Source organism: Strix aluco, chromosome 12 (assembly GCF_031877795.1).
Source record: "Strix aluco isolate bStrAlu1 chromosome 12, bStrAlu1.hap1, whole genome shotgun sequence".
Classification (NCBI taxonomy): domain Eukaryota; kingdom Metazoa; phylum Chordata; class Aves; order Strigiformes; family Strigidae; genus Strix; species Strix aluco.
The window spans coordinates 10,489,455-10,517,288 of NC_133942.1; the positions used below are offsets into that span (position 1 = coordinate 10,489,455).

Consider the following 27,834-nt stretch of genomic DNA (forward strand, 5'->3'; position numbering starts at 1 on the left):
GTGTTCACCTGTTTGAGTAGAATGAACTGTTTCTGTTTCTGGAGACATGTAGACATGTCACAAATCAGATGGAGGGAGGAAGGGCTGTAGGTTTGATTTTGTGGTAAAATCAAGGTAGTGAGCCCTGTGACACTTCCCTGTGCTGTGAGTAAGAGTTTTGTGTTCACTGGTTGCAAGTTGGAGTATGCTCCTTAGTAGGATAAGGAGATGCAGCCTTAGAACTGAGGGATTAGGTGTGCAGTCTGAATGATGTATGAATCACTGCAGACTGTGTTGTCTGGCCATTATGGAATTATATTTCATAAATGAAGTTTGATCTTACTTGATATGTTTCATCTTACTAATATTTGAGCTATTTGCTATTTAGAGGTTTTCTGCAAAGGTCGTTAGTGACATATATTAAATTCACAATTACTCATTCTGGAAACTCATTCCTTCTTATAAATGTAACTGTAAGCGTGACAGAGTCCTTCAGATCATTCTCTAGCAGAAGGGTCACTGCTGTTTGGTAGTGCTAATTGCACTGCTGTATTGCACTTCAAAAAACTTATTTCCATATGGTCACAAGATAAACTTTTTTCTTTTTTTTAACAGTGTGTTTATACTGCAGCTTAAATGCTGAGACAGCACCTTGGCTTATTTCCCAAAAGCCTGTTCAGAAACCAGCAGCAGCCTTATCCTCTTTTCTTTAACATCATTTGCTTTGCAAGTGATGCAGCTTGTTCTGCAGAGTGGATATCTGCACTGAAACACTCCCTTGCAGTCTGCACTAGGGAGAAATGGAGCTGCACATTCGAAAGAAATCAATGTTGCAGCAAGGTTATAGCATATAGAAAGGATTGTATTTCATCAGACAAAGTAGAGAGGTTCAAAAGCTACTTTCAGCTACTGAATTTATGCCTCTATCTTTCCTTCTAGAAAGATGTGGATACTTTGCCCCGTCTCCAACGTCTCTTCCTCAGCTTCAACAATATATCTAGGTAAGGGAAATAGCAGTTTGCTTCCTATCAGTAATTTGAAGTATCCTGTATGGAGCTGTATTTCATTAAAATTTAAATTCAAACTCTGTGAGTGCAGATACTTTTTTTTTTTTCTCCTAACATATCAGATAGCATAATCAAGCCATTGTGTATTTTCTACTTAAAATATAAAAATTCTTGAAACCCTTTACATTTAAATGTAGTTGTAGTATGAGTATTCTACGAAGAAACATATATTTTTAGTTTAAAAATTATCATACTGTTTACAATGATGATCAAAATTAAAAATACTTGTGTAAATATGTTGTTTTACTGTTAAACTAGATATCTGTTAAAGCAACATTCCACAAGGTACATATTATATATAACATACCATCACTGTATTCATGGAGTTACATAAACTGCTGAGTCAGATTCTTACAATGATTAGATTATTTCATGCTTGTATTTTACTTGTCCATACATTAATAAACTCTGAAAGGTATATTCATGGTTATTTCCCTTTCAAACCAGATGGCAGAAGCAGAAGAGCTCAACTTTCAAAGCAGGGCTTCTATAGTTTCAAGTAACTAAGTGCATTTTGTTATAAATACATAGAAGTGTTTGTCTTGTATGCTTTTTCATATTCATGCATTTTTGGAGTCTGCATTTATACTAGTGCCAATATTTTAAAAAAAAAAAAAAGTGCCTGCATTATCTTCGGTTTGGTATGTCCTTTATTTTTTTATCCCTTAATCACCACCAGCCTTCTTTGCTTAGAATCAAATAATTTAATGTGGGATAGGGGAAAGATGCTTCGTGTTCTAATTACTGGAAATACCACACTGTTCTTGTGGTATCTGCTTTCTCTGTAAAATGTTGTCTTAGTATGAGCTTTTATTGTAACAGCTACTTGTACATTTTAAGTTGACCTATATTATGTTTTTTGCAGACAGCTCCAACCTACTTGTGTTCCTTAGGTTCTTGAAGTACAAATGCAGTAGATCTCCTTAAATACTCATGGGTATTAAGCATTTTTAAAAAAATCAGAAATGAACTGCAGGAATCTTGAATATGCTCTTCCCTTAATTAATCTGCTAGTATTTTTATTTTATGTTTTAAATTGCCATAATAAAGAGAGGGGGTTTGCGTTTTGCTTCTCTTGAATAGTTTCCAGAATTGAAACATGCCTTTTGTTTCTGTTTTTCTAAAAAATGTCTTAGCCTGGCAAGAACAATGAGGGGACTGCAGTAGCTGGCTCCCTTGCCATCAGGGAGCATCACTGCAGTCAGTGGAATTTCTGTACCTTTTTATATACTTGGTATATTTTGTGTAGCTTTCTGACTCCTTTCTCACCTTGTTTTATGCAAATTCATGTTATTTTTACAATGTTCAAAGAAGGAGAAATGTTTTGTTTTTTCTGTGAGGTTTTCAAAGTAGATTTCTCAAACTTTATGTAATCAGTAGCTTGCTTCTAGGTACTTTATCATTATCATTTATTCATTGGGGCTTCAGTTGAACTATTGATAGATCTAGTCCTAGTTTTCATGTAAGCTAGAAATACTTATTTAGAACATTCATGCAAATATATAATTTGGTTTTTGTAGCTGGAATAGGTATAAAAATAAAATCTTAATGTCAAACAAAAACATTACTCTTCTGTAAATTTTGTATACATATGTGGGTAGATAGATGGATGGATCAGTTTAACTATTTACTAGTCATTATTTTTTAAAAAATGAAATATTTCTTTTGATTATCATATTTAGCTTGGGTTTTTGAAATAATAATCTGCTGTTGCATATAGCAGTTTTGAAGGCTAAAAACCCCATTAGTTCCTGATTTTGAGTTATGTAGGAGATATGTCTTCTAACAGGAAAATGATTAAATATGAAAGTATAATCTTGACCATCTGTGTTCTGATACTTGGCTTGATACTGTTTGAACTGACTGAAGGAATTATATGCAACCATAATAGTGAATTGCTGTGCTACATCTGAACATTCCTACAACCCTTTTAAATGATTGTGTGTGATTTTATGAGTCACTTACCTGGGTTTACTGTGTGCCATATGGTAATGTAAAAAATTATTTTTCCTAGAAACAGCTGTGTCTATACAGCTGACTTCTTTTAGACAGTCAAATTGATACACAGATATTCTAATTCATTTATCTGTCAGTGCATAGAGAAAAGCAGCAAATGGAAACAAACAGCAAAGTATATTGCCAAAACCTGTATATATTTATGTTACAGGTTCATTAAAATATTTTATTACTGATCATTAAAAAAAGTAGCGTTTTTGAGGCAGTACTCCCATGGAAAGTTTTGCTGCTTCTTACTTTTGTATGTCAGCAGGAATCCTTGGGTCTTGAATTGATACATAGTGACATATATGAATTAATATTTCAGTAAAAGATTCAGGAATGCCTTTTAAAAATTGTCGCTATTTAGGGCGTGGGAATCTGTCATGGGTTTAATCACTGACATTCTTTTTCCCTTATGCTTTAGAGGAGGCCTCAGAATGCTGCTGCTTCTCTGCAGAGCTTTTAGTAAAAAAGGATGTTTTGGCAAGATAATGTAAGTTAAAACTGAATTCTGTACAAGTTGATGCTGATCTGAAACAAAAGAAGTCCTACTCCTGGCTTCAGCCCAAAAAATTTAGCAGTTACAAACTAAAGGCGTTCATACCTGATGGCCGAAGGCAATATATATCTCTAGAACTAGTTAGAAAGAAGGGGGAGAAATCCCATTTTGAATTTTAGTGGAAAGAGATTACAGAAACTTTTCTTCAGGAAGATATGCCACTGAGATTCAGAAAGAGGGTTATTGCTCATATTTCAAAATGTGAAACCAGAGAAGATCATTTTTTAATTTTGGAAACAAAGTATGTATTTTCATTGTTACATTGCTGTCCAGGTCAGCACTAAGTTGGCTTTTTCATTTAGTAAGGCATGTTGTCTAGCCATGTGGAAAAAGTTGGATAGAAGCTCAGAGGACATGTAATTGTTTCTCTTCATTTGGTTGCTGAATTGGAAACCTGAGAGAAGGAATGTTCTTAGCCTAATAAAACCAAGAAAGTACCTTTTTTCCTAGCAGATTGAAAATTTAGAAATGCATTGTTAAATACTTGAACAAAAGCAGTACAAGGGGAATGAAAGGTTGACTGGTAACATCTGTTTTCATCAGTAGTGTAGTGGTTAGAACCCTGGGAAAACCCAAGTTTTCTTCTTTGAATATTTTTTGAACATACAGTTCCCTCTTGGGTGTTCTGTCAGACTACAGCGAGTATATTGCCTTCCTTCTGTTCTCCAGAGCTTTTCCTCTTTATGCAACATGCTTTAAAAAAAACATTGATGCAAATGTATACAGAAGGAACAACTGTTTTCCTAAGCAAGTAGGCTGTAACAGAGGACAAGTGTTCCTGTGTCCTGTTCTTGCCTACTAAATGTGTAAATGTGAATGCATATCACTGGTGGAGGTTGAGCTTATGCCACACCAGAATACTCTGCTGCTTAGTAATTGTCGTGTTCTCATATGAGGCAGAAGTGGGTTTGCATCCTTTCTGGCAGAGGGGAGGATTGGATGCAGGACTCTGAGCATGCACACAAGATGCAAAAGTGATCTGTTCTGAAAAGATTTCCAGAAACACTTTTTGATAATTTAGCCCAAATTCACAACTTGTTTCTGTGTTGCTTGAAACTACCATTTTAGCAAAGATAAATTCACCTAGGAAGAAAGATGATCAGGGAATGAGAGGTGGTTGCTGTAGTTTGGTGGGACTCCTGCAGAAGAAGGTCTTTTGGAAAGAGATGCAGAGATTCCACTCAAGAAGATTGACTGAGGCAGTCTGAAACAGCATCATACACAGCTGCTTTGTATTGCATGAACAGGTTAAAGACTCCTTTGTGGTGAACAGGGGCTAGAGAGAGCATTGAGACATGGCCTCTGATTCCCATAAGGTGGTCACCACTTGACTCTCACAGCAGTGTGCGTGCTGGGAAGCAGACAGAAGCTTACTTGTAAAGTATGCAGTCTGTTTGGTAAGTATGTTATATTAAAGCTTTGCTTGGCTTACGATTGGGATGCCAGTGTGACAAGTACAGTATATTAAGTCTTCTACATTGAATTTCTAAAGCTCTGTTTCTCATATGCATATACAAAGATGTGAAAACATAGCTATTTTGCACTACTGTTTTGCTCTAAAATTGAGCTGCCATTAGGGCAGCTAAAAGCAGGATAAAGCAAGCACATCTGTTTTAGCTCCAGAATGAATGTTCTGGTATGCTGAAGCACTGAGAATTTCAAAGCACAGCAGTATGTATTAGTGGAAGGTCTTGAAAACACTAGCGAACTTTCAACTTTTCTGTCATTTCCTGAAGAGATTGGTTTTATTAAAAATCTGTAAATCATATGTAATGGCAGAAGTACTCTTTGGTTAGATGTTTAGTGGGAAGTGCGTGGAGTACGTATATTTAATGCTTTTAATAAATATATTTACATTACTTGAAACTAATTTTGAAGACCAAAAATTTTTCATATTTGTCAAGTAAAATCTATTCTGGCCCAATGGAAATTCAGTTCTCTTTTCATATTCTAACATGCTTACAAGTTTCTGTACTAACTTCAGTGTCATTTGGGGAGATTATCTTTTATCTTCAGGACATATTGAGTATGTATTTTAAGTAATATGTCAGCCTGATCTTCAAAAAATGTGGTTATGCAAGCTGTTTTAGCAGAAAATTGTAATCAAACTTGTCATCTTAAACACATATACAAAACTCCCAATTCTTCAGATAAGCTAAGTACCTTCACTACCTCCATTGGAATCTGTACATATTTCATTTTCCATTAGTTCTTAAGTTGTTTTAATACACTAAGCAGAAAGCTAGTAGTATCTTCCACTTCACTCTGTCATTTTTCTGCTGCTCTACTAGGTGTATCATGTAGAAGTTACTTGTGTGCTGTACTAATTGCGTTGGGTTTTTTGAGATTTGTATTGGGTGATTTCTTTTCTTTACTCCTGCTAGCTTATGTTGGTATCCAGGCCTTTATTCTGCTGGTTGAGACTGATTGCCATTTGGTGGTATTATTTTTATATTTTATCTGTAGTTCTTTTTTTTTTTTTGGTGTTGCAGAAATTGTTTTATCTAATATCTAGAACCTTTCACGGATATCTCATTTTAAAATCTGACCTTCTGATAGATCTGAAGCCCTTTGCAGCTGAATGTTAGTCCTCGGGAGATTACTGTATGCATTTTTGAAATTTGAGTGATACCACTAATAAAGGTAGTTGCCACCTTATTCAAGGACAGTCAATATGAATTGAATATGAATACAATTCAATATGAACATCTTTACTATATACAATTTCTGATCCCTAAATTCAGGGCATACTTAAGGTTTGGTATCCTTCAAACTATTAGTGGAGGAAGAGTTTTTCTGCCACCAAGAGTGAGCAGAACTATAACCAGTTGGTGCAATCAGTAAGATTGTCAGGATATTAAAAAAATGACAGTAATTCCGTATTTTCCACTTCAGAAATGGTGTCTTACTTCAGAATGTCATTAAGTGTTTGTTTTTCTGGTAAAGTGATCTTCTGTTTATATTTTTATGTGATCATCATTGATTCTTTTGTAATTTTCAGATTTTTTTAACTTCATTCTCAAAAGCACCAAGTCAAATTATTTCATTCTTTCCACATGAACTTACTTATCTTCATAACTCGACTTTTGAAGGCCAAAGTGCATAAGGATTGGTGCGCAGTTGTACATTTGTACACTGTAATCAATTTCTTAAAAGGAGTTGGGGAGTCTTTTGGGGAGGCATTTTGGGGAGACTGTAAATGGGGAGACATTTACTTCTATAACTGTTCAGGTTTTTTTGAAATCAAGTTAAATCTGAGTCAGCTGCTTTCTTTACACATTCCATCTTCAATAGAAGGAACATGATACAGGCTATACATCTCTAAATACATTTTACACAGGCCAGTTATTTTTGCCAGGAAACCAAATCAGATGTCTAAAAAGCCAACTCATTAGTGTTTGTATACTGAACTCAGAACAATAGACAGATCTGCTTTGAAGATAATATGATGCTTTTGTAATTGGTTTTTTTTCCGATATTTAATGATGTTGCAAACAGCCAGGATCATTCTGTGATATTTGTGGTTAACTGTTTTTCTTGTATTTTCCATGTTTTTCATGCTTGTTTTGATGGAAAATACACCTTGTATTATTTTTTGGAATATGTGTTGATATGTATCCTCTTTTAGGGGGTTTTTAGGTGAAACTATACCCCCATAGTTAACAAGTTCTCCTTATTCTGCATCTCTTTTTACCTGTATGTGAAGAGGTTAAAAAGTTTAACAGCAGCAGCTGTTGGTATTTCAAAATACCTACAATTTGATTTATCATACACAATATTGATGGGTGGGTTTTTTCAGTACAGGTAAATATTAATGTTCTATCCTTAAGAAATAAAATCTTCCATCTCAAATTTATTCCTACTCTATGACATTAAAACTTTAAACTTTTTTGGTTACAGTTTTGAGGATATTCTGTGCCTTGCTGATTCCTCATCTTTGTCAGATATCACCCTTGATGGCAATCCAATAGCTCAGGAGACATGGTACAAACACACTGTTCTCCATCATATGATGCAGCTCCGACAGCTAGATATGAAGAGAATCACAGTAAGAAATTTCTGTTTTCGTCAAACTTACTAGATCCTTAAATTCAGAAGTAAAATGTAGGGTTTTCTGTGTATACATGTGTATTAAAACCACCACCATTTCTTCTTGATTTGATATGGAATTGAATGGTGTATAGGCATTATAATATTGAAAACTTTAACCTTTTTTCTTTTGTTCAGTGTTATGTAAGGGTGTGCTTTTTTACTTCATTTTAACATGTTTATTTTAAAATGCTTAAACTCTTCGTTAGTAAATACTGTGTGATCAGTTGCCATGTCACATGAGAGAGTCTGCAAAGCTTTTGGTTAGAACTTTCCCAACACAGTCTTTACTGGTTTGCCGTATAGATGAAAAGGAACTGCGTGTTTCTTCCAAAGGAGTAGTCTGTTTAGCCTAAAATTGGTGTTATTGGTATCTTCTTTCATTTAAAGATCTTGTTGGTGTCTTTAGTCTGCCTCCCTAAGGAAACCTGATGATCACAGAGTTTCTGTGTGTCAGTCTGTATTCCTTCCTTCCTTTCCTAACCTACTCTCCCCATTCATTTCTGTTTCTGCTGCTCAGGTTCGAGTATCCCTGATAAGGAAGAGAGTACCAAATAGAGCCAATTATGATGTAAAATAACATACTTGGAAAACATTACTTTTTTAAAAAAAAAGTGCTTTGGGACATGAGAGTTTACTCCCAGCATTGAAAATATTAAATACTTGTTTGTTCGCAGGTATTCTATGGGTTGTAGATTTTTTTTGTTTTGTTTTGTGAATTTATACTGACTTAATTGAATATTTGCTAATTACTTTGCTTTTAAAAAGATTGTTTCCTCAGTATTATTTCAGAAACCTGTGTCACATAAAGAAAATGTGTCTCCCTCTGCCCCCCCCCCCCCCCCCCCCCCCCCGCCTTCTCGAGAGGAGATGGTACCAGGTAGAACTCTCAGTTCTGTAGAAAGAGCTCAAACTCTTTTTTAGACTCTGAGATCTGTATGGGGAAAAAGCTATTAGAAATCCACAGCCATGGGAAAAATTTAATTTGGGTTTGTACCTTGTTAAACATCAGAGAATCAATCACAAGATAAAAAGACATAGAAAACCAGGCTGCATCAGTTGTGCTGCTCATAAATCTACTTGTAAAAAGAATGTGTTTTGCCTTCTGGTTTTTGAGCCTTGAGAACTTTTTTTACTGTTTCTCCATGTAGAGGCTGCTATGTGTTTTCTCCAATAAAAACTGTGTTACCCAGATAATCGTAGGACTTAAGAAACTGGGATTTTAAGAAAAATAACAAGTATCATGAGGCCTGTGATAAAATTAGAGAGTTGGCAATGCCAAATCCAGCTATTCTACTTAGTAATGCAAGATGCTGTTGCCATCAGCAAATGTATCTCGGTGGGGAAATGGAAGTACAATATTGGGTATATGTTTTTTCTCACTTGATTAGTATACCTAAACTCTAATTACATTTATAGGATCTTTTCTTCATTAGTCTAAAGGCCGTCCAGACAATTTTGAACTTAAGGGTTGCTTTGTCTTGTAAAGAACTGAGTTGGTCTGGGATGTTGGTTTTTTCTGAAGGGAATTCTTCACTTCAGAAGCTCTTCTGCTCGAGAACTGAGTTTTACACAATTGTTACTTCTGCTTTTAGCTTCTCTTTTACTTGCTGGCTTCACTGGGACAAGAAAATTATTTCAAGAAAAAATAAAATCTGAAGGAAATTTTTAAAAGTTTGTAAGAGACTTTGAAGCTTTATTCATATTGGTTTTCAAGAAGACACATGCTCTTTGGTGCCAGGCCTTTTCTGTAGGATTCTCTGGAGAAAGGGAACCTTGGAGAAAAAGTCTGGTGGTAGCTGCCTCTGCCTTAGGGAACTATTCAGAAACATACAGCTGCCATGAAAATCAAATACTCTACACTTGGAATAAAACATTTTGCATTGCAATTGTTCTAATATTTCTTAAGTTGGGACAGATTTGCCTTTATTCAAGGGATTGCATCATATTATGACAACTTTATACCCTGACGTGTGAGGAAGTTGGTGTTTTCTTAGACCATCTCATTCCTAAGCCATTTTTGAATGTAAGATTTAAGCTCTTAAACCACTGAGGCATGGACCCAGTGATGGTGAAATCAGTGGAGGTTCATCACCTGTGATGCATTTCACTGTAAGATTGTAAACACTTATTGTCCACACTAGAAGACGACTTTCAGCTGAAAAGCCTGTCCACTTTGTATTGTGTGTCTAAAACATCAACTCAGTGCAAACCTTCTACTTTCTCAAACTTTGATAGGTCAATCTAGAGGCCTAAAGAGTGGGGAGGAGGCTGAATTACCGTGGTTGAACAGATTACTGTGTCACCCGTGTTAACCGTCAGTAACTCTCTCTCAGTCACACCTTTAGTCCACCTTAGTTGTGAGGTAATGTGACTTGATTTATGGCTCAGTGAAATAGGCCTGTGTGCAACTGAAGTGCATTATGGTCAAAGCAGGCTCAGGCTGCATATGTAGTCATTTGCATTGTTTGGTTAACATACTATAATGGTGGTTTTTCTGGGCATTGAAGCTTTTTGAATATGTTTTGTAGTTTGAACTTGTGAAAAAGTGGACCTATCCAGTGATGCTTTCAGTTTAGCTGTGACCTATCTTTTTTCCTCCAGTCTTTCGTAACAGTAAGCAGATATTGTCTGCAGACATGTAATACAATATTAAAATATGAATGAAATGTGTACATATTCCTTACTGAGAAATTATTTAACCAGCAACACTTGCTATCTATCACTTCAAATACACTGTCTCAATAGAATTTGCTAAGTGTGTGTATATATATATTTATTTATGTGTGTATATATAACACATAGTGTATATATATACTTTTAAAATGTACTCTGGTTCCCAAATTGAAAGGCAAGCTGCATCTTCTTAACAGTAACACTTTGCTTCTTTTCACTGAGGTTTTATAGCTTTTGGATGCTTAGAGAGCTGTGTTTGATTATTTGCTTAGACATTTCTCTGCTGATCAGGGAGTAGGTTCTGCTGCTTTATCTAGACTAGAATTCGTTATGGATCTGCACTGTGGAGTGTTCTGGTTTTTTAGGGAAGGGTCCCTAATATTTTTTTTTCCCCACATGAAAATAAGATACTTCAGGAAGTTCTAGAGTCATTCCTGTGGATTGTAATTCTCTCTCTTAAATCAGGTCTTGCAAAAATATACTGAATTAATACTAGAAGTAAAATATGGAGATATATCTCTTTGTCAAATATCACTTAAAGAACAATTCATCAAAAAAATTGTACGTGTTATTTTCCATGGCTATTTTCCTAAAAGAACCATCCTTACATTATTACTTCATTCTTGTATAAAATGAGCCTCTGTGGTATACACAACAAAAAGTAGTCTGCCTTCTGCAAGTATAAGTGAGCTAAATATTGTCTGTTTTAAGTGTACTGTGTTCAGTCTCTTTATGCCTTGAAAGCTTAAATATGTATACCAGGACATTCTTCATATTCTCCTTTTTTTTTTTTTCATTACCTGAAGTAGTTCATATCAAGTATACTATAGCTGTTTCTAATCTATAGTAAAATTATTTTAATAATTTTAAGGTAGATGTACTATGGAAATGAGGTGCTGCATTCCTTGTGTGCTAACGTAGCATCTTTTTCTGCTGTGACTCAAATGATACCATTTGTTGAAAAAGAACCTGTTTGAATAATAGTAAAGCAGTAGTGAGGGAGAATACATGCATTCCACTGTGGTCTCTTTAGGATCCTTCTCAGGTGTTGCTGGATGTTACCTCTTGAAAGACTGATACAATGACGGGTTTGGCCAAAATCTGTCGTGTTACAGTTACGGTAGTGTTCATGTAGCAGCAGGGGGAGCTACCAGCATGCCACAGAGCTACAGATACAGTTCTGTTACAGCTCTAATGGAAGGTTTTTATAAGGGTGGTAGTAGCTTTAATGTGTCCTGTTCCTGTGTTTTGTCGCTTCTGCTGCTTCACACTGAGAATGTGAACCTGCAGCCTCAAAATCTCATTGTAGAAAGTGAGACTTCTGCTTCTTCAGGAAGTATATCCCCCCTTCTTTTTATCTTTTTTTTTTTTTAAGGTTTTTTTGTTTGGTTTTTTGTTGTTTGGGGTTTTTTTGGTGAAGATTGCTTCTTAGCCATTTAGTAAGTTTTTAGATGGGAAGTGGAGAACTAATAAATGGAGGAGATTTCAATATACAAGAGGACATGCAAGTCCTTTTGTAATGACCCAGAACTTTGACGTTCTGGAAAAGCATCCCGTCCTGCAAGGTTTGATTTAAAGGCAAAACAAAGTTATGGACAATAGCAGCAGAATAATGAGGGGGAACAAAGAAAAAGGGAAATAAGAATTTCAAAAGAGATGGAGCTAAAAGAGAAGAAGGGCTGATAGTAAAAATTAATTGTGACAAGGTTATTAAGGGCTTTGGTTTATAACTTTGTGGGTTTCTGGAGGTTTTTTGTGGATTTGAGGGGATGTATTTTTCAAGATTAATTGCATGTGTTGTGTAAGATTAATCAAAAAATGTATAGGGATTTGATTTCCATAAAAAGTAGATTTGGCCCTTGATCTTTATTCAGATGTTTTCTCTATCATTCTGCCTTTATGAATGCTGAGTAAAACTAAGATATATTTTCTTTTTAGGCTGAGCTAATTTCTTTCATAAAAGAAATAGTATGTTTTAAAAGTCTGTAATTATGATTAACTCTTGATCAAGGAAAAAAGTCTTAGTTAATAAAAGACTCTTGTTAGAGTATAATTTGCATTAGTCCATTCCATTCTTTTGAGACTGTCTTGGCAGTGAAAGTACTGGACTGACTTGAGTGAGGGCAGCAGACCCTCATGGATGGAAGACAGTGTCATAAAGTATGCATTTGAACTGGATTAAGGGAAGGCTTTGAGAAGGAAGATAGAGTAAGAAGAGATATTTGTGGAAGCTGGGAGAAAACTGATTAGGGAACTTTCTGCATGTTTGCCTTAAAGCTTGTGGGGGGGAAAAAGTTGTTTTGAAAGGAATAAAAATGATGGCTAATTTCCTATAGATTAGTGTCATTTTGTTCTCTAATTCTCACCTTACCCAGTGTGAAATGCAACAATACATCAGTTAGTTTGGAGCTGAGTCTACGATGACTGGCCAGCTGTTCTCTGCCAAATAGAATGGATGATTTCTGCTTCCTCTTCCTTGGTGGGAAAACTAGTTTACATTTCTCTTCTTTCTACATACCAATTTTATATAATCAAACTTCTGAGGAACAAAAAAAACCCTTAATTTGAGACTTCTAAACACACTTTAAGTTATTTAATATGTTCAATGTGTTGAAAAGTCATTTGAGAAGATTGACACTGAAATTGTAAAAAGCTTGTTTCTTTAGGAAGCTAAGTTACGAAGTATAAATACAAGGTCAAATGAAGAGATTTCATTAGAAAATAAACAAAACAAAAAACCAACTCTAACCCACTTTCTGTAGAAAGATATCACTAGTGTAGTTTGCTAGTGTTTATATTTTATTTTAAGACTTCAGGTTTTTTAAAGTAAACACAAACAGTACACTGTAACATGTAATTTGGGTAAACAGCTGCCATGAGAATAATGTTTGTAGTTCTTAACATTTTGAATCATATCTTGAACAAGAGTGCATTTTTATTTTGTGTTAGTAATTACACATTCCTATTTGTGGCATATTATGTGCATGGGGTTTATTTCTTGATTCTGACAGCCTCACCCTGAACCCTACCGTTCAAGTATTGGGTTTCATTGTGTGGAGGCTGCCAACAAAACTTCACCCTCAAAAGGCCAGGAGTTTCTTTGGGGGGGAAGTTAGGCTTTCCAATTAGTGTTCCAGGGAAATTCTTGCATAGAGTTGAGTTAGAGAACCTTACTCTGTCCAGAGCCTCATGACTTAATCTGCATTAAGGTATTCCTCTTGTTTAATATATGCATATTAGCTTAAAGTCATAGAGCAACAATTTGGAAGTTTGTTGTTTAATCACCTTTCAGATTGACGTCAAAATCCATGGTATGTCAATGGATTCCAGGGGAGCTGTACACAGATAAAAGTTTGCTGTTGAACCTAACTTCTTATGCTTTGCAAATTATTTTCTTAAAAATGTAATACTGATGCTAAGTGTGAAGTTCCTGTTTTGTTTTATCTTCCAGTGAGCATTCACCCGTGTGCTTAGGGATTCTTCCAGTGCTCTAAACATAGCATGTTTTATTTATATACAAATTTTGACGTATCAATATGTCTTCATGGTTGATGATGTTTTCTGTTCGTTTTTGTTTGTTAATTTTCTTAACATGTAACTTTCTGGAAAGTGAAAGTGAAAAGGTTAGGACAAGAGCTTTCTATTTTGAGGGAAATCAAAACACTTTCCTTATGTTCTGGGAAGATACTTTAATAGAAACACCCAAATGGCATGTGAAGTAAATCAAAATAAGTTAAAATATGTTTCCCAAATATTTGTGTTGGAAGGACTCTACACTTTTTACTTCATAGTGAACATTTCTTTTGTTACTTGGAAAATGTATGTTCTAAAAATAAGTGAGAATATTTAGACTTGTGTAAACAGGGAGCATTCAACCCAATATGGGTGTATTGCAGTATTAAATTACTTTACCAGGAAAATTAAGCATCTTCACTTACATGACTTTAGGAATCAATGGCTTTCTTCTTGAAACTTCTTGAATAGATGATGAGACATAATGTAGTGTAATTAACTTTGAAAATATTGTTTTCTTCTCAAGTCCTGTTGCTGATTGAGAAAAGTAAACCCCTGGAAACAGTTTATGATGATAAAAACCAATCTTAGATCATGTTTTGAGCATAAATAGAATTCAGCTCATTCACTCTGTGTCTTTTCTTACAAAAAATCCTACTAATTGCAAACACTACTACAAAGATACAGTGCACTGTTATATTTTAAAATGTCCTTTTTCACTGTCATGTTCACCATATGCTTTATGCTTTTTCAAAGACCTTTACAAATACTAGTCTTAAATAGCTCTGTCTTCAGTATTTGTATCTGAGGTACCTGTTTCTTCTCTATTTCTTGATTTATTTATAATTAGTAATTTTATTTGTTTTAACAGCATTTAAATGTTTCTAAATATTAAAAAGTCCTAAAATTGTATTAAAATTAAAATTTACACTTCAAATACCAAGACAAAAATATATTGATAATTTATCAGTAATACTTTTCAGAACCTGATTAATTCCTCCTTTTATGAAGTTGTTCTTTTTTTCATCCAGGAAGAAGAAAGACGTATGGCATCTGTTGCAGCAAGGAAAGAGGAGGAAAGGAAGCGTGAAAGCCATAAACAGACCTTGCTTAAGGTATTTTCTATGGCTGTTTTAAGCCTACTGTAAACCACTTTACAGCAATAATCTATACCCTAGTAATTTTTGCTGTAGTTCTTACATATCCCAATATGCTTCTATCTCTTTAAACTTTTTTTTACAGCTTAAACAGTGCACTCCACAACTGAAACTCTCTTCAGTCAACTATGCAAGTTATACTTTAGCAAAAAACCCCAGTTGAATACGTGAGTGTGACATATGAAAATGAAGTTTGCTATCCTTTTACATAAATCCAGAGATAAAGTAAATCCAGAGTAAAGTAAAAGATTTTTCAGTGATTTCAAATTCCTTGAACTTGGTCTCCCCCATTTCAGGTGAGTGCTCTAACTGTTGCCATGCAGGGTGTTCTGAAGTAGTTTCTCCTTCCTTCTTTCCTGTTGTAGTTGTTCCTTTTTGTAGAAAGAGTTAAGCAGTCATCAGCGCAGCAGCTAGACTCCAGCTGTTGTCTTTTCAGAACAATGCTTATCCACCAGATCACTTGGCCTGGTTAATGCTTATATACATGAGATGGAATAGCTCTAACAGGGGAGACTGAGGTGCACTCCAGAATACTCTTATGGGACTGGTGACTAAATGACCTGTGTGGCTAATAGGAGACCAAAGTTCAAGGATCTAAGAGCATCTGCATTCCAGTTGTTGTGTGAATATCACCATTTGTCTCCAAATAATTTTTCTTTGGAGAAAAAAAGGTGCCTAAAACTTTTTGTCATCCAGTAATTTGGCAGTCAAACAAACAAGCAAAAAAATGTTCATGTATCCATATTGTTGTTGCCTAGGTAAGATCATATTCCATGAAGGGGATTAGACTGAAAGTAGTTGCAGGAGGCTGTAAGAAGTGTAGCAAATATATATAACTCTGAAAAATAAAAAGACACAAACAGAATTTAACAATATATTAAAGTATTTAAAAAACCCCAAGAACCTAAATATATGAATGGGGAAAAATAAAAATTCCACATCTAGTGCCTAAGAATATATTTTGATTTCCTGTATATTTGTATCCATGTATATTTTCTGTTTAAAAAAAAATCAGTATAACAAAGAAGTCTTAGGTACATACTTTTTTTTAAGCAGTGTTGTGGTTTGTTTGTTTCTTTTTTTTCCTGTAAGATACTGATGTATTTAAAGTCTCTTCAGGTTTGAAGTTTTGGTGCCAGTTCTTAGTAACATAAAGAAATGGGAAATTAGTAAATAATATTCATGCATGGTGTTACTTTATGTTATTGAAAAGCTAACTGTGTATCTGGACTGGAAAGAAAATAGGTGTTTATTTGCAGTTTGTGTTCTTAACCACTGTTGTAATGTTTCCTTGTAGTAGAGGGATTGTTTGTCTTGATGGCGTAGATTTCTCATTGCATTTTGCTAGTGGCATCTTCCCTGAGAAGAAAAAAAAATATTTTTAATGTATAATAGCATTATTACTGACATTTCAACGTTAAACTGTAGGTTTTGTAATTTGATCGAGGTTTCTTTCTTATCTTCATATAGTGAAGTGGCATAAGAGGCAAATACCAGTATCGTTTGCATGATTTGGTGATTTTGTATATCTTTCCTTTGTAAATATGTTCTTGTGTGTTATAATTCTGGTTTCTTTTTTCCTGTTCCACACATTTGAATTGAAAGGAACAAATCTGCTCATAGATACAATGTCCAGTGAAAAAAGTTGCCAACTATAGGATTTTCTTCATAGTTAAATCTGAAGAAAATATTTAGAGAATTATATTCTGCAGTTTTTGTTGTTGTCCCTTTCCTCCAAACCTTCTTAAGCTATATGCAGTGTAAATGAAATTATAAGCACTCATTCAGTAGCGAGCAATTGATCTTTTCCTGTATTCACTGCATCAAAAAAGTTCGTTTCAGCATTGTCATCTCTTCTTTTTACTTGTTTACCCTATCAGTGGAGTTTCTTCATCTCTCTTTTTCCACACTATTTTTTTATTGCTTAAAACCCACTCCTCTGGGGAAGTTTGAGATGTACTTTAAAATGTACAGAGAATGAATTCCTTTCCAACAGAGGCTGAACTTAATGTTTACTGGAACAAGAAATAGTATTGCTAGCAGAATCTTCACACTTATAAAATTTGCTTCTTGTAAAATGAATTCTTGGAAGTTTTCAAAGCTCTGTAGGAATCCAGCAGCCCACAGCTGAGGGCTAACAAAGCAGTAGAGCCGTATGGTGGTTGAAGTTATGAGGAGACCCTCACCCTCAGAATAAACAGAATTTTCTAAATGTGATTGAAAGAAAATGCTGACTATTTCAACTTCCCCTACTTTCTGTGACATGGAGCCCAGTCATCACTGAAGTCTGTTGGGCGCTTAGTGTTCTCTAACCAAATAACAGCATAACTCTTTGAGCAAATTGAATGTGAAATAGAGTTTTGAGCTCTTTAGAATGGAAAAACTTTCAGAGTAAAATTTTTAAAGTAGTTTCCATGTACTTTCAGTGTCAATTATAGACAATTATGGACATAATTTTTATCAGTGTTTATAGTCTAGTAGATCTATCTCTGCATTATCAGTCATTGAAATAGATCATGGTGTTTACTCTGAGTATAATAGCTGTGCTGTGATGGATTTGCATGTAGGTATTAAGTGTTTTACTGTGAAGCACTTATATGCAGTTGTTCTTTATTCTTAAGGAAATACCTAAGGCTCCAGAAATTAGCAGTCACATATGATAAAATGCTTGCTTTTTTTGTTGATCTACTATTTTCAGTTTTTCAAAGAAATACTCATTTATAGTGCTTTACACTTCACATCTCCAGCACTGAGTAGTGTGAGGAACATTCTTAGTGGACTACATTGCAGTGATGTCTGCAACTCACCCACTGTGAAAGAAATTATGTAAAAACATGATGGTAACAGTCAGATGTTACTTTCATAGATTAAACCCAGGAGCATAGTCAGTATAGGTCAAACTCAGTGTATCAAAAGTGTTCATTTCAAATTGTAAAATTAGATCTACCCTGGTACCCTGCTTTTCTCCATAAGCATGTCAAATAAATTATCTTCTTTTTTCTTCCCATTTGAAAAAAGGGGCTATAATAAAACTTTGTATTTTGTTTTGATTTTTTTTTTTCCCCCAGCCGTGGAGTCTGTCTTAGAACAGAAATGTAAATGTTCAATTTCAAAACAAATAAAACCTTTCTAGCCTTCAGGATTTTTGGTACAGCCTTCTAAATCCTAATCAATATTGTGTTGTTTTCTTGTATCTTCTAATATTCTAAAGGAGACAGGAAATAGTGTAATGATGTTTAAATTTATTATATTAGACAGACTTTTAACACTGTTAAGAAATTGATAAAAGTAAGTAGTTTATGCTCTAAGGAAATAATTGTGAACAGGGATTTACCTTGCCTGAGATCCTTTTAGACCAAATTTGAGATCGTTGCAACTTGAAGCTAACAAGTACTTGCTGTTTCAATCCCAGACTTCATTGCATTGAAGTAGAATATGCACAAGTACATCCAAAGAGTATGCATCTTTTATCCTTCCCCTGCTTATGGGTAAAATTAGTGACAAACACAGGCTGCCTATGAACTGCTGTTTATACTACATAGGGTAAATTCAGGTTTGCCTTTCCCCCCTACTACATTCCAGAATATCAGGTTGTTTGTTTGCACTCCTGTTCCAATAGTGATGTTTGAAATATATGAGAGAAATTAAAGGATTATTAGAATATCATGGGGTTTAGTACTTCCTAAGAGCAAGAAGCTTTAAATTAAGGTTGTTACTTTGTATGGACTTGAAAGCTACATTTTTATAGCAAAATCAGTTTAGAGTATGATACTATAAACCAAGAAATCATTGGCTTTGACTAATGCTCTGTTTTCGCCATGTTTTGTGGATGTATATTTATTTTATGCTAAGCTCCTCTATAATATTTTTCTCTCAGAAATTCTAAGTCACTGTTGGAGTTTCATTGAGAGTAGTTTAACTACACATCAGTGAGATGGCTGACTCCCAGAGAATTAGATCTGGTTCAGAAAAACCAAATTAAGTGAAACTAACAATGAATTTGCCCTTTGATTATTATTTATGTTGTGCAGTTTTCATTTGGTGAGAGTCAGTTGCCAGTCCATGAGGTCTTACAAAGCACCTTGTTCTTTAACCTTTTAAAGTATGCTAAACTGGATATATTACATCACATATATCTATATGATACAATGGAATAATAAGCTATATATAGAATCGTAGGTAATTGACATGATTTGCATGACTATACAAGAACAAGTACTTAATAGACTTTTGAAATACTGGTTCATTGACAAGACCTGTCTGGAATTTAAAAAACTATTACAAAATATTTGAACTTAGATCTGTTGTAGTCCTTGTGTCTATCACAAAGATAATTTCATTTTCTGTTTTTATAAACTTGACTTTTTCCATTTTTCGGAAGATAACTTTTTTTTTCCCCCACACAGAGTATGTTGCAATTACTGCTAAGACTTAGAGCAGTTGCCCAACTGTCTTAGCTTCAGCGCAAGGGTCACTCCAGCGTCATGGAGGAAAGTACAAGCAGTCTGCCCTGTTTTGTGGGAGGAGTGTTACAAGCAGCTCCAGACTGTTAAAACAAGACTTCTGTTGTTATCCAAACTAAATAGTTTAACTTTGGGGATTTATTATGTTACTTTTCTTGTTTCTGTTATTGCAAATTTTGTGAAATCATTGTTTGCTGGCAGTTATGCAGAATGGCACTAGAATGATGTATTGATTTTAATGCATAACACCAACCAGTACTATCGTTTCTTCAATTTAAAACGTATAAAACGTTTGATTAAGCAGCATATTTCCTTCAGAACAAACAAGTGTGTTGATACCGCACTGTTATAAACTTATTACGATTTTTGTATCGTTTCAGGAAAAGAAACGGTTAACTATTTGTAATATTGCTCGTCAGTGGGAGATACAGCAGAATCGAATAGCTCTTGTGGCTTCTTTAAACCAAGATAAAGATAACGAGCCCTGTCAGATCAATGGCAGTGCTGCATATGTATTTCCTGAAGAAAGCAGGTATTTTATTGTGAAATACTTCTTCTTGTTCATGTCTTATATTCCAGGTTACTACTCACTTGAGATCTCACTATTTTATTATCAAAAGTAATATTTCCAAATCAATCCTGAAAAGGTGTTTTACTTTGTGATTAAACCTGTTGGCCATTAGTAATAAGGAATATATATTAAATAAGTAATATAACAGCAATTCATTGACTAAAGAAGTGCAAGGTAAATTATTATGTGATTTTGCTAAATAAGGGAGGACTTCATGTTTGCAAGAAATCTTAAATATGAATTCTTGAGACTTCTCAAGGGTGTTAATTTCCTTGACAGCTTAGATCGTTGCCTTTATTTGAAATGAACAAAATGAGGACATACCAGCATTACAAACACTTGTAACCCCTGTGTGTCAAGAGGTTTTGTAAACTGAGTGTTGAATTCATGTTCTTAGTTTAAACAGCAGCATCTCTTATGGACCATTTTCATACCCATGCTATTTTAACAATAGCAGTTCTTTGACTTAGTTTTATTCCTAAGGTAGTTTTTCTATTGTTGGTTTAGAATATGGTTATATTATTTTTGTGATACACTTTGTGGCTTGCTTATTTGCATCTAAAAGATGGCCATCTGGTGTTCTATATAATTTAAAAACCAAATACAGAATTTAATGAACACTGTGTCCCTTGGATTGGCTTAAACCAAACTAGCACACTTTCAACCTGTCTAGCTCAGGCAAAAACCTGAAAAAATAGTCTGCACAAATTCAGTAGCAAGTACATGTTTCTGTTGTGCCTGATCAACACTGGAAATGTCAGGTATGGCCAGGAAGTCTTTGCCTCTCACAAACAGAACCCATCTGAGTTTCAGTCTCGTATTGCCTAGACCTGGTTTTTATCTCCAGTTGAGTGCTCCATCTTTTGAAACATTTTTTTTCTTAGCATTTTTGTATTGCTATAGTTCTTTCTCTTCTTGTGCTTCCAAAGCTTTCCCCCGAACATATATTTAGCCACTGCTTTCTTGCCTTCTTGGTTTCTTCACAATTTAATTCAGTGTTAGTAATCATCCCTGTGACCAAGTCAATATAATTATAGTAGCTTGAGTGTTGTCCTGTTAATGAACAGATTCTCATTCCTTGAGAAATCATGCTCTTAAGTAACATATTAAGACTTTTTCCATGGAGCTCTAGGAAAGACCTTGGTGTAATACTATCTCAGCTTATGCTGGATACAGTGACAGAAGTTGGTTTATTCCTTGTAGTTTCCTGACCATGAATGTTAGGATTGTTTTGTCAAATCTACAGTAATAAAATATAAGGCATAAAATCTGTTTTGATGTTCTTGTGAGAGTTTTTGTAGTTTAAGATTTGTAGAATGCTTTAGAGAAATCAAGTAGTTACTTTAATGAAATATCCAATATCAACCGCCCTCGAGATGTTAATAAAATAAACCTTTTGCATTATTTGCATATATTATAATTCTTTTATGCAAATTACAATGAATTTAGTTTTCTGAATTGGAGATGTAAGTTTGGAATTTTTCTCTTTTCATGCCTGATTAGAGAAATGAAAGTGTGATAGTGATCTTTATCAACAGTTTATATTAGTTTAAACAGATTAATGAAGATGTGGCAATGTGTGTTAGAATTAAGAAGCTGTAGGTAACACTGCCACTTTTTGCCTTGAAGCCTTATTGCTCTCTAACCCACTCTCAAGTTAAAATTGACATTGATCTACTACTATGTTTTATAATAGTGGAGAATTTCAGAAGATATTTTCAAGATGAGTGACTAAGTAACAAAATAGAAGGTGAAATTCAGAATAGATAAGTACTTACAACTTCACATATGAAGTGATGGGCTCTCAACATTTCCAGTCAAGAGTGAAATCTTAGACTTCTGGTTGATTTTGTCAAGAAAACATCAGTCAAATGATCACTAGTAGTCAAAAAAGCAAAATACATTAAAAATACCGGTAAGGTAGTAAAGAATAAAATAGTAACAATCATTATGCAACTTTTTAAACCTGTGATTTGTGCTCATCTTGATTTCTCTGTACTGCAGGTCCTGTCAGCTGAGTGTATTATGTTGGAAGTAAGACACAAAGAGATGAGAGTTGAGAATACCTGGGCTTACTGCTTAGTTTTAAAATCGCTCTTGTGAATTGGAAACCTCACATTATTTTAAAGAAATGCTTATTCATGCCTATTCATTAAGGATTACACAAGGATAATAAGCCATAAGACTATTCTCATCTCTAAGCAGAATAATGAATCTGATATCCTGATCAGATAATGTGACATATGGGTTTGAGGAAGGAGTGATACTCTGGTTCAAGAATAAATACCCATTAAGTACTGTGGGCAACATTATCCTGGATTGGTTTTAACAACTGTCTGTTCTCAAAGCAATTACTCATCTCATAACTTTTACATTTCATATAGCAAACAGAATGTGAAGGTGACTTTGCTTGAATAAATACATCATTTGAAGTTGGTTTTAGGTATCTAAAGCAATGTGAAATATGTTAAGTTAGCATTCTGAGTTAAAATTTTTAAGCAGATTATTAAATATGAGTGAATTCTCAATTTATTTATTAAATTAATTACCATCCACACCCCAATTCAAATACACCCAGAGCCTTTCTGCCAAAGAAATAGAACAGCTGCAATGTTACTTGATGGAAACAGGATTTTTGAGCCCTTAATGTTTTTGAACCAGATTGAGTAGTGCAAATAAATGAATGCTGAGAAATGCAATCCTATTTGACAATTGGGTCTTGGCAAATGAAAGGGCTGTCATTCAGTAGAACGATGTTACTATCTTAAAATCATCTCAATTCATATCACTGCATTTTTATTTCCTCCACAGGTCTCTCGATACAATATTAAGCAGTGCAGTACAAGGCTTGTCTGTTCTTGAGTCTCATTTAGTGGAAGTGGAAGGAGACACTCTTTGCTTGTATGGCGCTGGAGCGCTGGAGTGCCTGGATCGAAACTGGAGTGTTCAAACAGCTGGAATTATTGTCACAGTTTCCTTTATGTTCATAGAATTTGATGAAATTGTTCAAGTGTTAACAAAGTTGAAGATAAAATTTCCTAATTCTGTGGTAAGAATGCCTCGGATTTCAGCTCTGTGAACAGCTGGGAAATATGTATGCTCTAACAGAACCTTAATTTGGCATAGTTGCCCTTGAGTGCTTTTATATAAATATATATGTTTGTGAATTACGTATTTGCTTGGTGTTATCCTATAACACTAACTTGATACTTCTTAAAAATCAAGACTTTAATTTAGATTCTCACAGAAGATGGTGTTTTCAGACTGGTTATTATTTCTCTTAATTACTTTGACCTAGCTGATTATTTCTAAGTTGCAAAAACTATGTATAAATACAGTATTGCTATTCTACAATACTATTATGGATCCATGGTATCAGGAGCTCTTCATTTGTGTTGTGAGTTCAAAGATCAAATAGCTGATTGGTTAAAAAGAGAGATAAAAATCAAAGGGAATAGCTAGCTAAATCAGTACAGCTTTTGGAATTCTTCAGTTCTTGATGAGACAAAACAACATAAATGAGACATCCCTTTAGTACTTCCTTTTTTTTCTTTTTTTCTTGGATCTTTAAATCAGTCATTTTGACACAAATGGTAAAATAGTGATAACATGCATAAAGCAACTTGTTAATCAGATGATATGCCTCTCGAGCTTCCTGCTTCTTTTTAAGGTTTTGAGTATAACAGAACTTAATGGTTTAATTGAGATAGATGAATATGTGGGGAACTTAAGACAAATTTATCTATCTCAGTTATTGTGGGGGATAGCAGAACCTCAACTAAATTTTTATCTTCACCATCAATTTTTCCTCCTTCCCCTTCCCTCAGTAATGGTGCTATGTAGTCAAGTATACCGTCCGCACAGGAGCACTAGCATAGGGCATGGTTCAAAGAAACAGCAGGGTATGACTTTAATGCCAGTCTGCTGTGGCCAAAAAAGCAGAATATTCAAAAACATATATTGTACTCATTTTTATGTGTGGATATTGCAAGTTGCTTTACTTGCAGAATTAAAATAAACATTGCTCAAGTACTATCACTGCTTTTTGTAACATTGAAAATATTAGTGCTGTTACTAAAGGGTCTATAAATTGCTTAAGGGGCTTGTAATGTTGACATTTTTAAATATATGTAATACACCAATTCATTGATACATTGATGTGTTTTGCCACAAAGACCTCAAATGAAGTGAGCTCAGTTGCTTCATCAAACCTAAAGACTGTTTATTTGAGTTTGGAAATCATTTGAGTGACCATAATAGGAATCATTGTGTTCATTCTATATTGTTTCCTTATTTAATTTATTGTGATTTGACCTTTTTTTTTAAGCACCTGAAGTTTAAGGAGACAAACCTTGTGACGCTGCAGCAATTCAATGCGTTAGCCCAGATGCATCGCATTGAGCAGTTGACAATTGATCCTCAGGGAAATCCGGTTGTCAACTTTACTTTGTGGAAATACTATGTTCTGTTTAGACTGAACCATTTCAATCTACAGAAGATAAATGGAGTAAAGGTAGGACAGTGTTGCTTCCTTCTTACTGGCATTATTTTCAAAAAAGCAGAAGAATTGCTAATAAAATGAGCAGAACCCTGTCAGGTCCTTTCAGTATTGGGGGGGGGGAGAAATTTTAAGTAAGCTTCACCATGTAATTTCTTGTGCATTTGTTAAGTTCAACTACACTGTGTTACAATTAGCAAAGTTGGTAAGATTCTTAGTTGCCATAAAAATGCTTTATTGTCTCAAATGTTTGCAACTGCAGAGGACAGTCCAAATCTATACCTGCATGGTTGGGATTTACCTGAAGGGAAGACATTTTATTATTATTTCTGCATGTGTTTCTAAAAAAATAAAAACATTTTAAAAAATTAACTGCATGCTTTTACTTGATTTTTAAGAAGTACTTCTTTATTATGTTCAAAATGATCACAGTGCTGACATTGAATACTTGTGCAAAAATGTGTTTTACAGACTACTTAGTAGTTTACAGTACATGATTATTTATATTTTCCAGTGTTGCAAAACATAGCTCAAGTCATATTTTCTTCTTAAACCTATCACAGGAAAAAGTCTGTCAAATAGATTTTTTTTTTTTTTTGCTTGCTATGTACAGGATCATTAGTGTCTGGTTTTTGTTGGCTGTGTGTTTTATGTTTAAATACGTAGAAAGTTAAGACTAATATTGCTATTCTTTGTACTTTGTATTCCCCTTTACATCAATTGAAAGTAAATTTATTCAAGCACATAAAATGATTATTTTATACTTGGGCTTTGATCATAAAGGGAGTGAGAATAGTTACAATGCAACGCAATGTTTGAACGTGCATTCAATTTTAAATGCTAAGTAAGTTTAAGTGCTGTTATGGAAGTTAATTAGAGCAAAAATAATACGTAGTTTTAGTGTTTAGGTCTGATATTTTAATTTGGTCATTATCATCATCATATGTTTTGCATTAAAGATTTTACTTGTTATCTGATACAGCCATAGCATGAATGTTGTGATTTACTTGCTTTAGTTCTGTAAAACATGCATCAGTTACACAGAAGAGCAGGAGTGGGTTAAAGAGCCTACCTGAATTAACTGTCAGAGAAAGGATGAGAAAAGGTGAAGAATGAAGGCAAATATGACTCACTCCAACAGCACAGTATCTTGAAAAGAAAAAAAAAAAAAAAGTGATAGTAATCCCATAAGAACTTTAAAATAACCTTGAATTTAGAACTTTACAAAAAATGCCCATCAAAATTGATTTAGGAAAAAAAAAAAAAGGTTGAGTGTGGGTTTAAAGTTTATTTCTTTTTTATTGCATCGTATTTTCAACATCAACACTAGTGATTCAGATTAAGAGAAAATAGAAGATAAATTGTACCTGTTTGGTCTTCATGGAGAAAGAAAGGGAAAAAAGAAAATAACTATTTAAGTAGACTTTTTGTTATTATCTCAAAGTCAGACATTCACTCTTTGCATTTAATAGTGCTTGGGGATGAATTTAGTAAATGGATTTACATGTAGCACGGCATGCTTTTTATGTAGGACGTATATCAAACTTTAAATATGTGTGACTGAAGAACATTTTTGTTCTCAACAAACATTTTCAGCCAGACCACACTATATGAAGATGTGCACACAGAAATTTTTTCCTAGTATCATTAATCATTTGAAAAGTCTCATAGATGAGCAGAAGAAGATGAACTCTGATTGCTGTTTTTCATTAGTCTACAGCAGAAGTCATGGTATCCAGCTTTGCAGATGTATATTACCTTTTATTTTAAAAGCAATAATAGAGAACCCTGTTGCAATGTAAAGAGTACAAACCCCTGAAGTGTGCTCTCAGACCTTAGATCAGTCCCAAATAACCATTTCAGATGACAGAAAGGAAAATGTGCATATTCTGCTAATCTGATTATCATTTGTGTGCAATGCTTGTGAAGACTATTGTGTTGCCTGTTCTGAGGTACATATAGTTGAGGAGTAAAACTATATTACTAACTGAATTAACTAAATAAATTGCATAACTCTAGCACTTTTAAACTTTAAAAAAGTTTAAGGAGGCTTTTCTTTTTTCCATTCCAGGCTGTGTTCCAGGCTAGAAGCTAAGTGTTAGTCTCCCCCTAACATGTTTACTAACTGTGAAAAAGCAAATTCTTCTCACTGAGATATGCTATTTGAAGTTTTTCCCAGGGATAGTAATCTCAGATTAATTGATTAAAGAGTTGTCAAGGTTTGAAGTGACTAAACTCTACAAAATGCTTTACACCAAGTGGTATGACATACAATATAACAGATGCATCACATTTACTGAATTGGTGCCTGTTTTCTATACTTGGCAAGAAGCAGGCATAATAGACTTACATTTATGTGATATTACCATTATAATCTTTTTGTGATTAATGGAGCAAACAATGTGCTGGAGTAGGATAGAGAACATGAGTTGCTGTGAACTAGAAAGTGTATTCAGCAGTGCTGTCTCTGTTGAGCTGGTCCTTATGCTTCTTTTAACACAAATAAATAAATTAAAATCACTTACTTCTGCAGCAGACATTTCTGCTTGCGATGGTCTTTGTTTCCCTAGCTGCCTTCTGCACTCTTTGTTTTAGACCTTGCTTCTGTTAACAGACTGTTTAGCAAGGTCATCTACTCTTAGGCTGCTAAGTAAGACTTACTTAATTTTAAGCGAAAATGAGCAAATCTAAACACTGTGAAAATTGAATTGACTTTACATCTCTGATTTCCTGACCTATGTTTTCTCTGGTGAATTTCTCCCTGCATTATGCTGTTGCCGTATACATTAGGCAAGGCTAGATTGTATAGTCTATAAACATTAAACAAGAATATAATAAAATTACGTTAATTTGGATCAAAATTCCATTTTACTCACAGACTTGAATAATACAGACCACAAAAACTGTCTGGAAGTACTTAGTAAATATTGTGCATATTGAAGTTTATTTACTAATGGGTTGCTTTCCAAAAGTATGTTCTAAGATGAACGGAAATTAAATTTGATCCAGAAGTTAAGAAGTCACTGAGTGAGTTTCATTGTCCTGTGTTATCCAGGTCAGATTTAGATGATCATAAAGATTTCTTCTGCACTCACTGGAAAGCCAGGAGTCTAGAAACTGTGCCAACAAACTTTTGGCAGTTGAAGTCAGTTCATACTCTGGCCATCAGGGCAGGAGAAACACAGGCCATGGTCTCCAGAGGTTACAAGCCAAGACAAACGAAAAACAATAACAACAACCACCAAAAAATAAACCCCTTCCACC

At 34.4% G+C, this 27,834-nt stretch overlaps 1 protein-coding gene across 3 annotated transcripts in view; it reads left to right on the top strand.

The window, feature by feature from the left end:
* The window catches only part of LRRC49 (leucine rich repeat containing 49), a 55,375-nt gene that overhangs the window by 22,677 nt on the left and 4,864 nt on the right, over positions 1 to 27,834 (top strand). Inside the window, exons 9-14 of one of the 3 annotated variants that reach the window (XM_074837665.1) lie at positions 919 to 980; positions 7,504 to 7,651; positions 14,913 to 14,996; positions 19,882 to 20,033; positions 22,884 to 23,121; positions 24,400 to 24,585. In XM_074837665.1, coding sequence (XP_074693766.1) covers positions 919 to 980; positions 7,504 to 7,651; positions 14,913 to 14,996; positions 19,882 to 20,033; positions 22,884 to 23,121; positions 24,400 to 24,585 — 870 coding nt within the window. The remainder of the gene's footprint in view (positions 1 to 918; positions 981 to 7,503; positions 7,652 to 14,912; positions 14,997 to 19,881; positions 20,034 to 22,883; positions 23,122 to 24,399; positions 24,586 to 27,834) is intronic. The other 2 variants (XM_074837667.1, XM_074837666.1) reach the window with 2 other exon arrangements.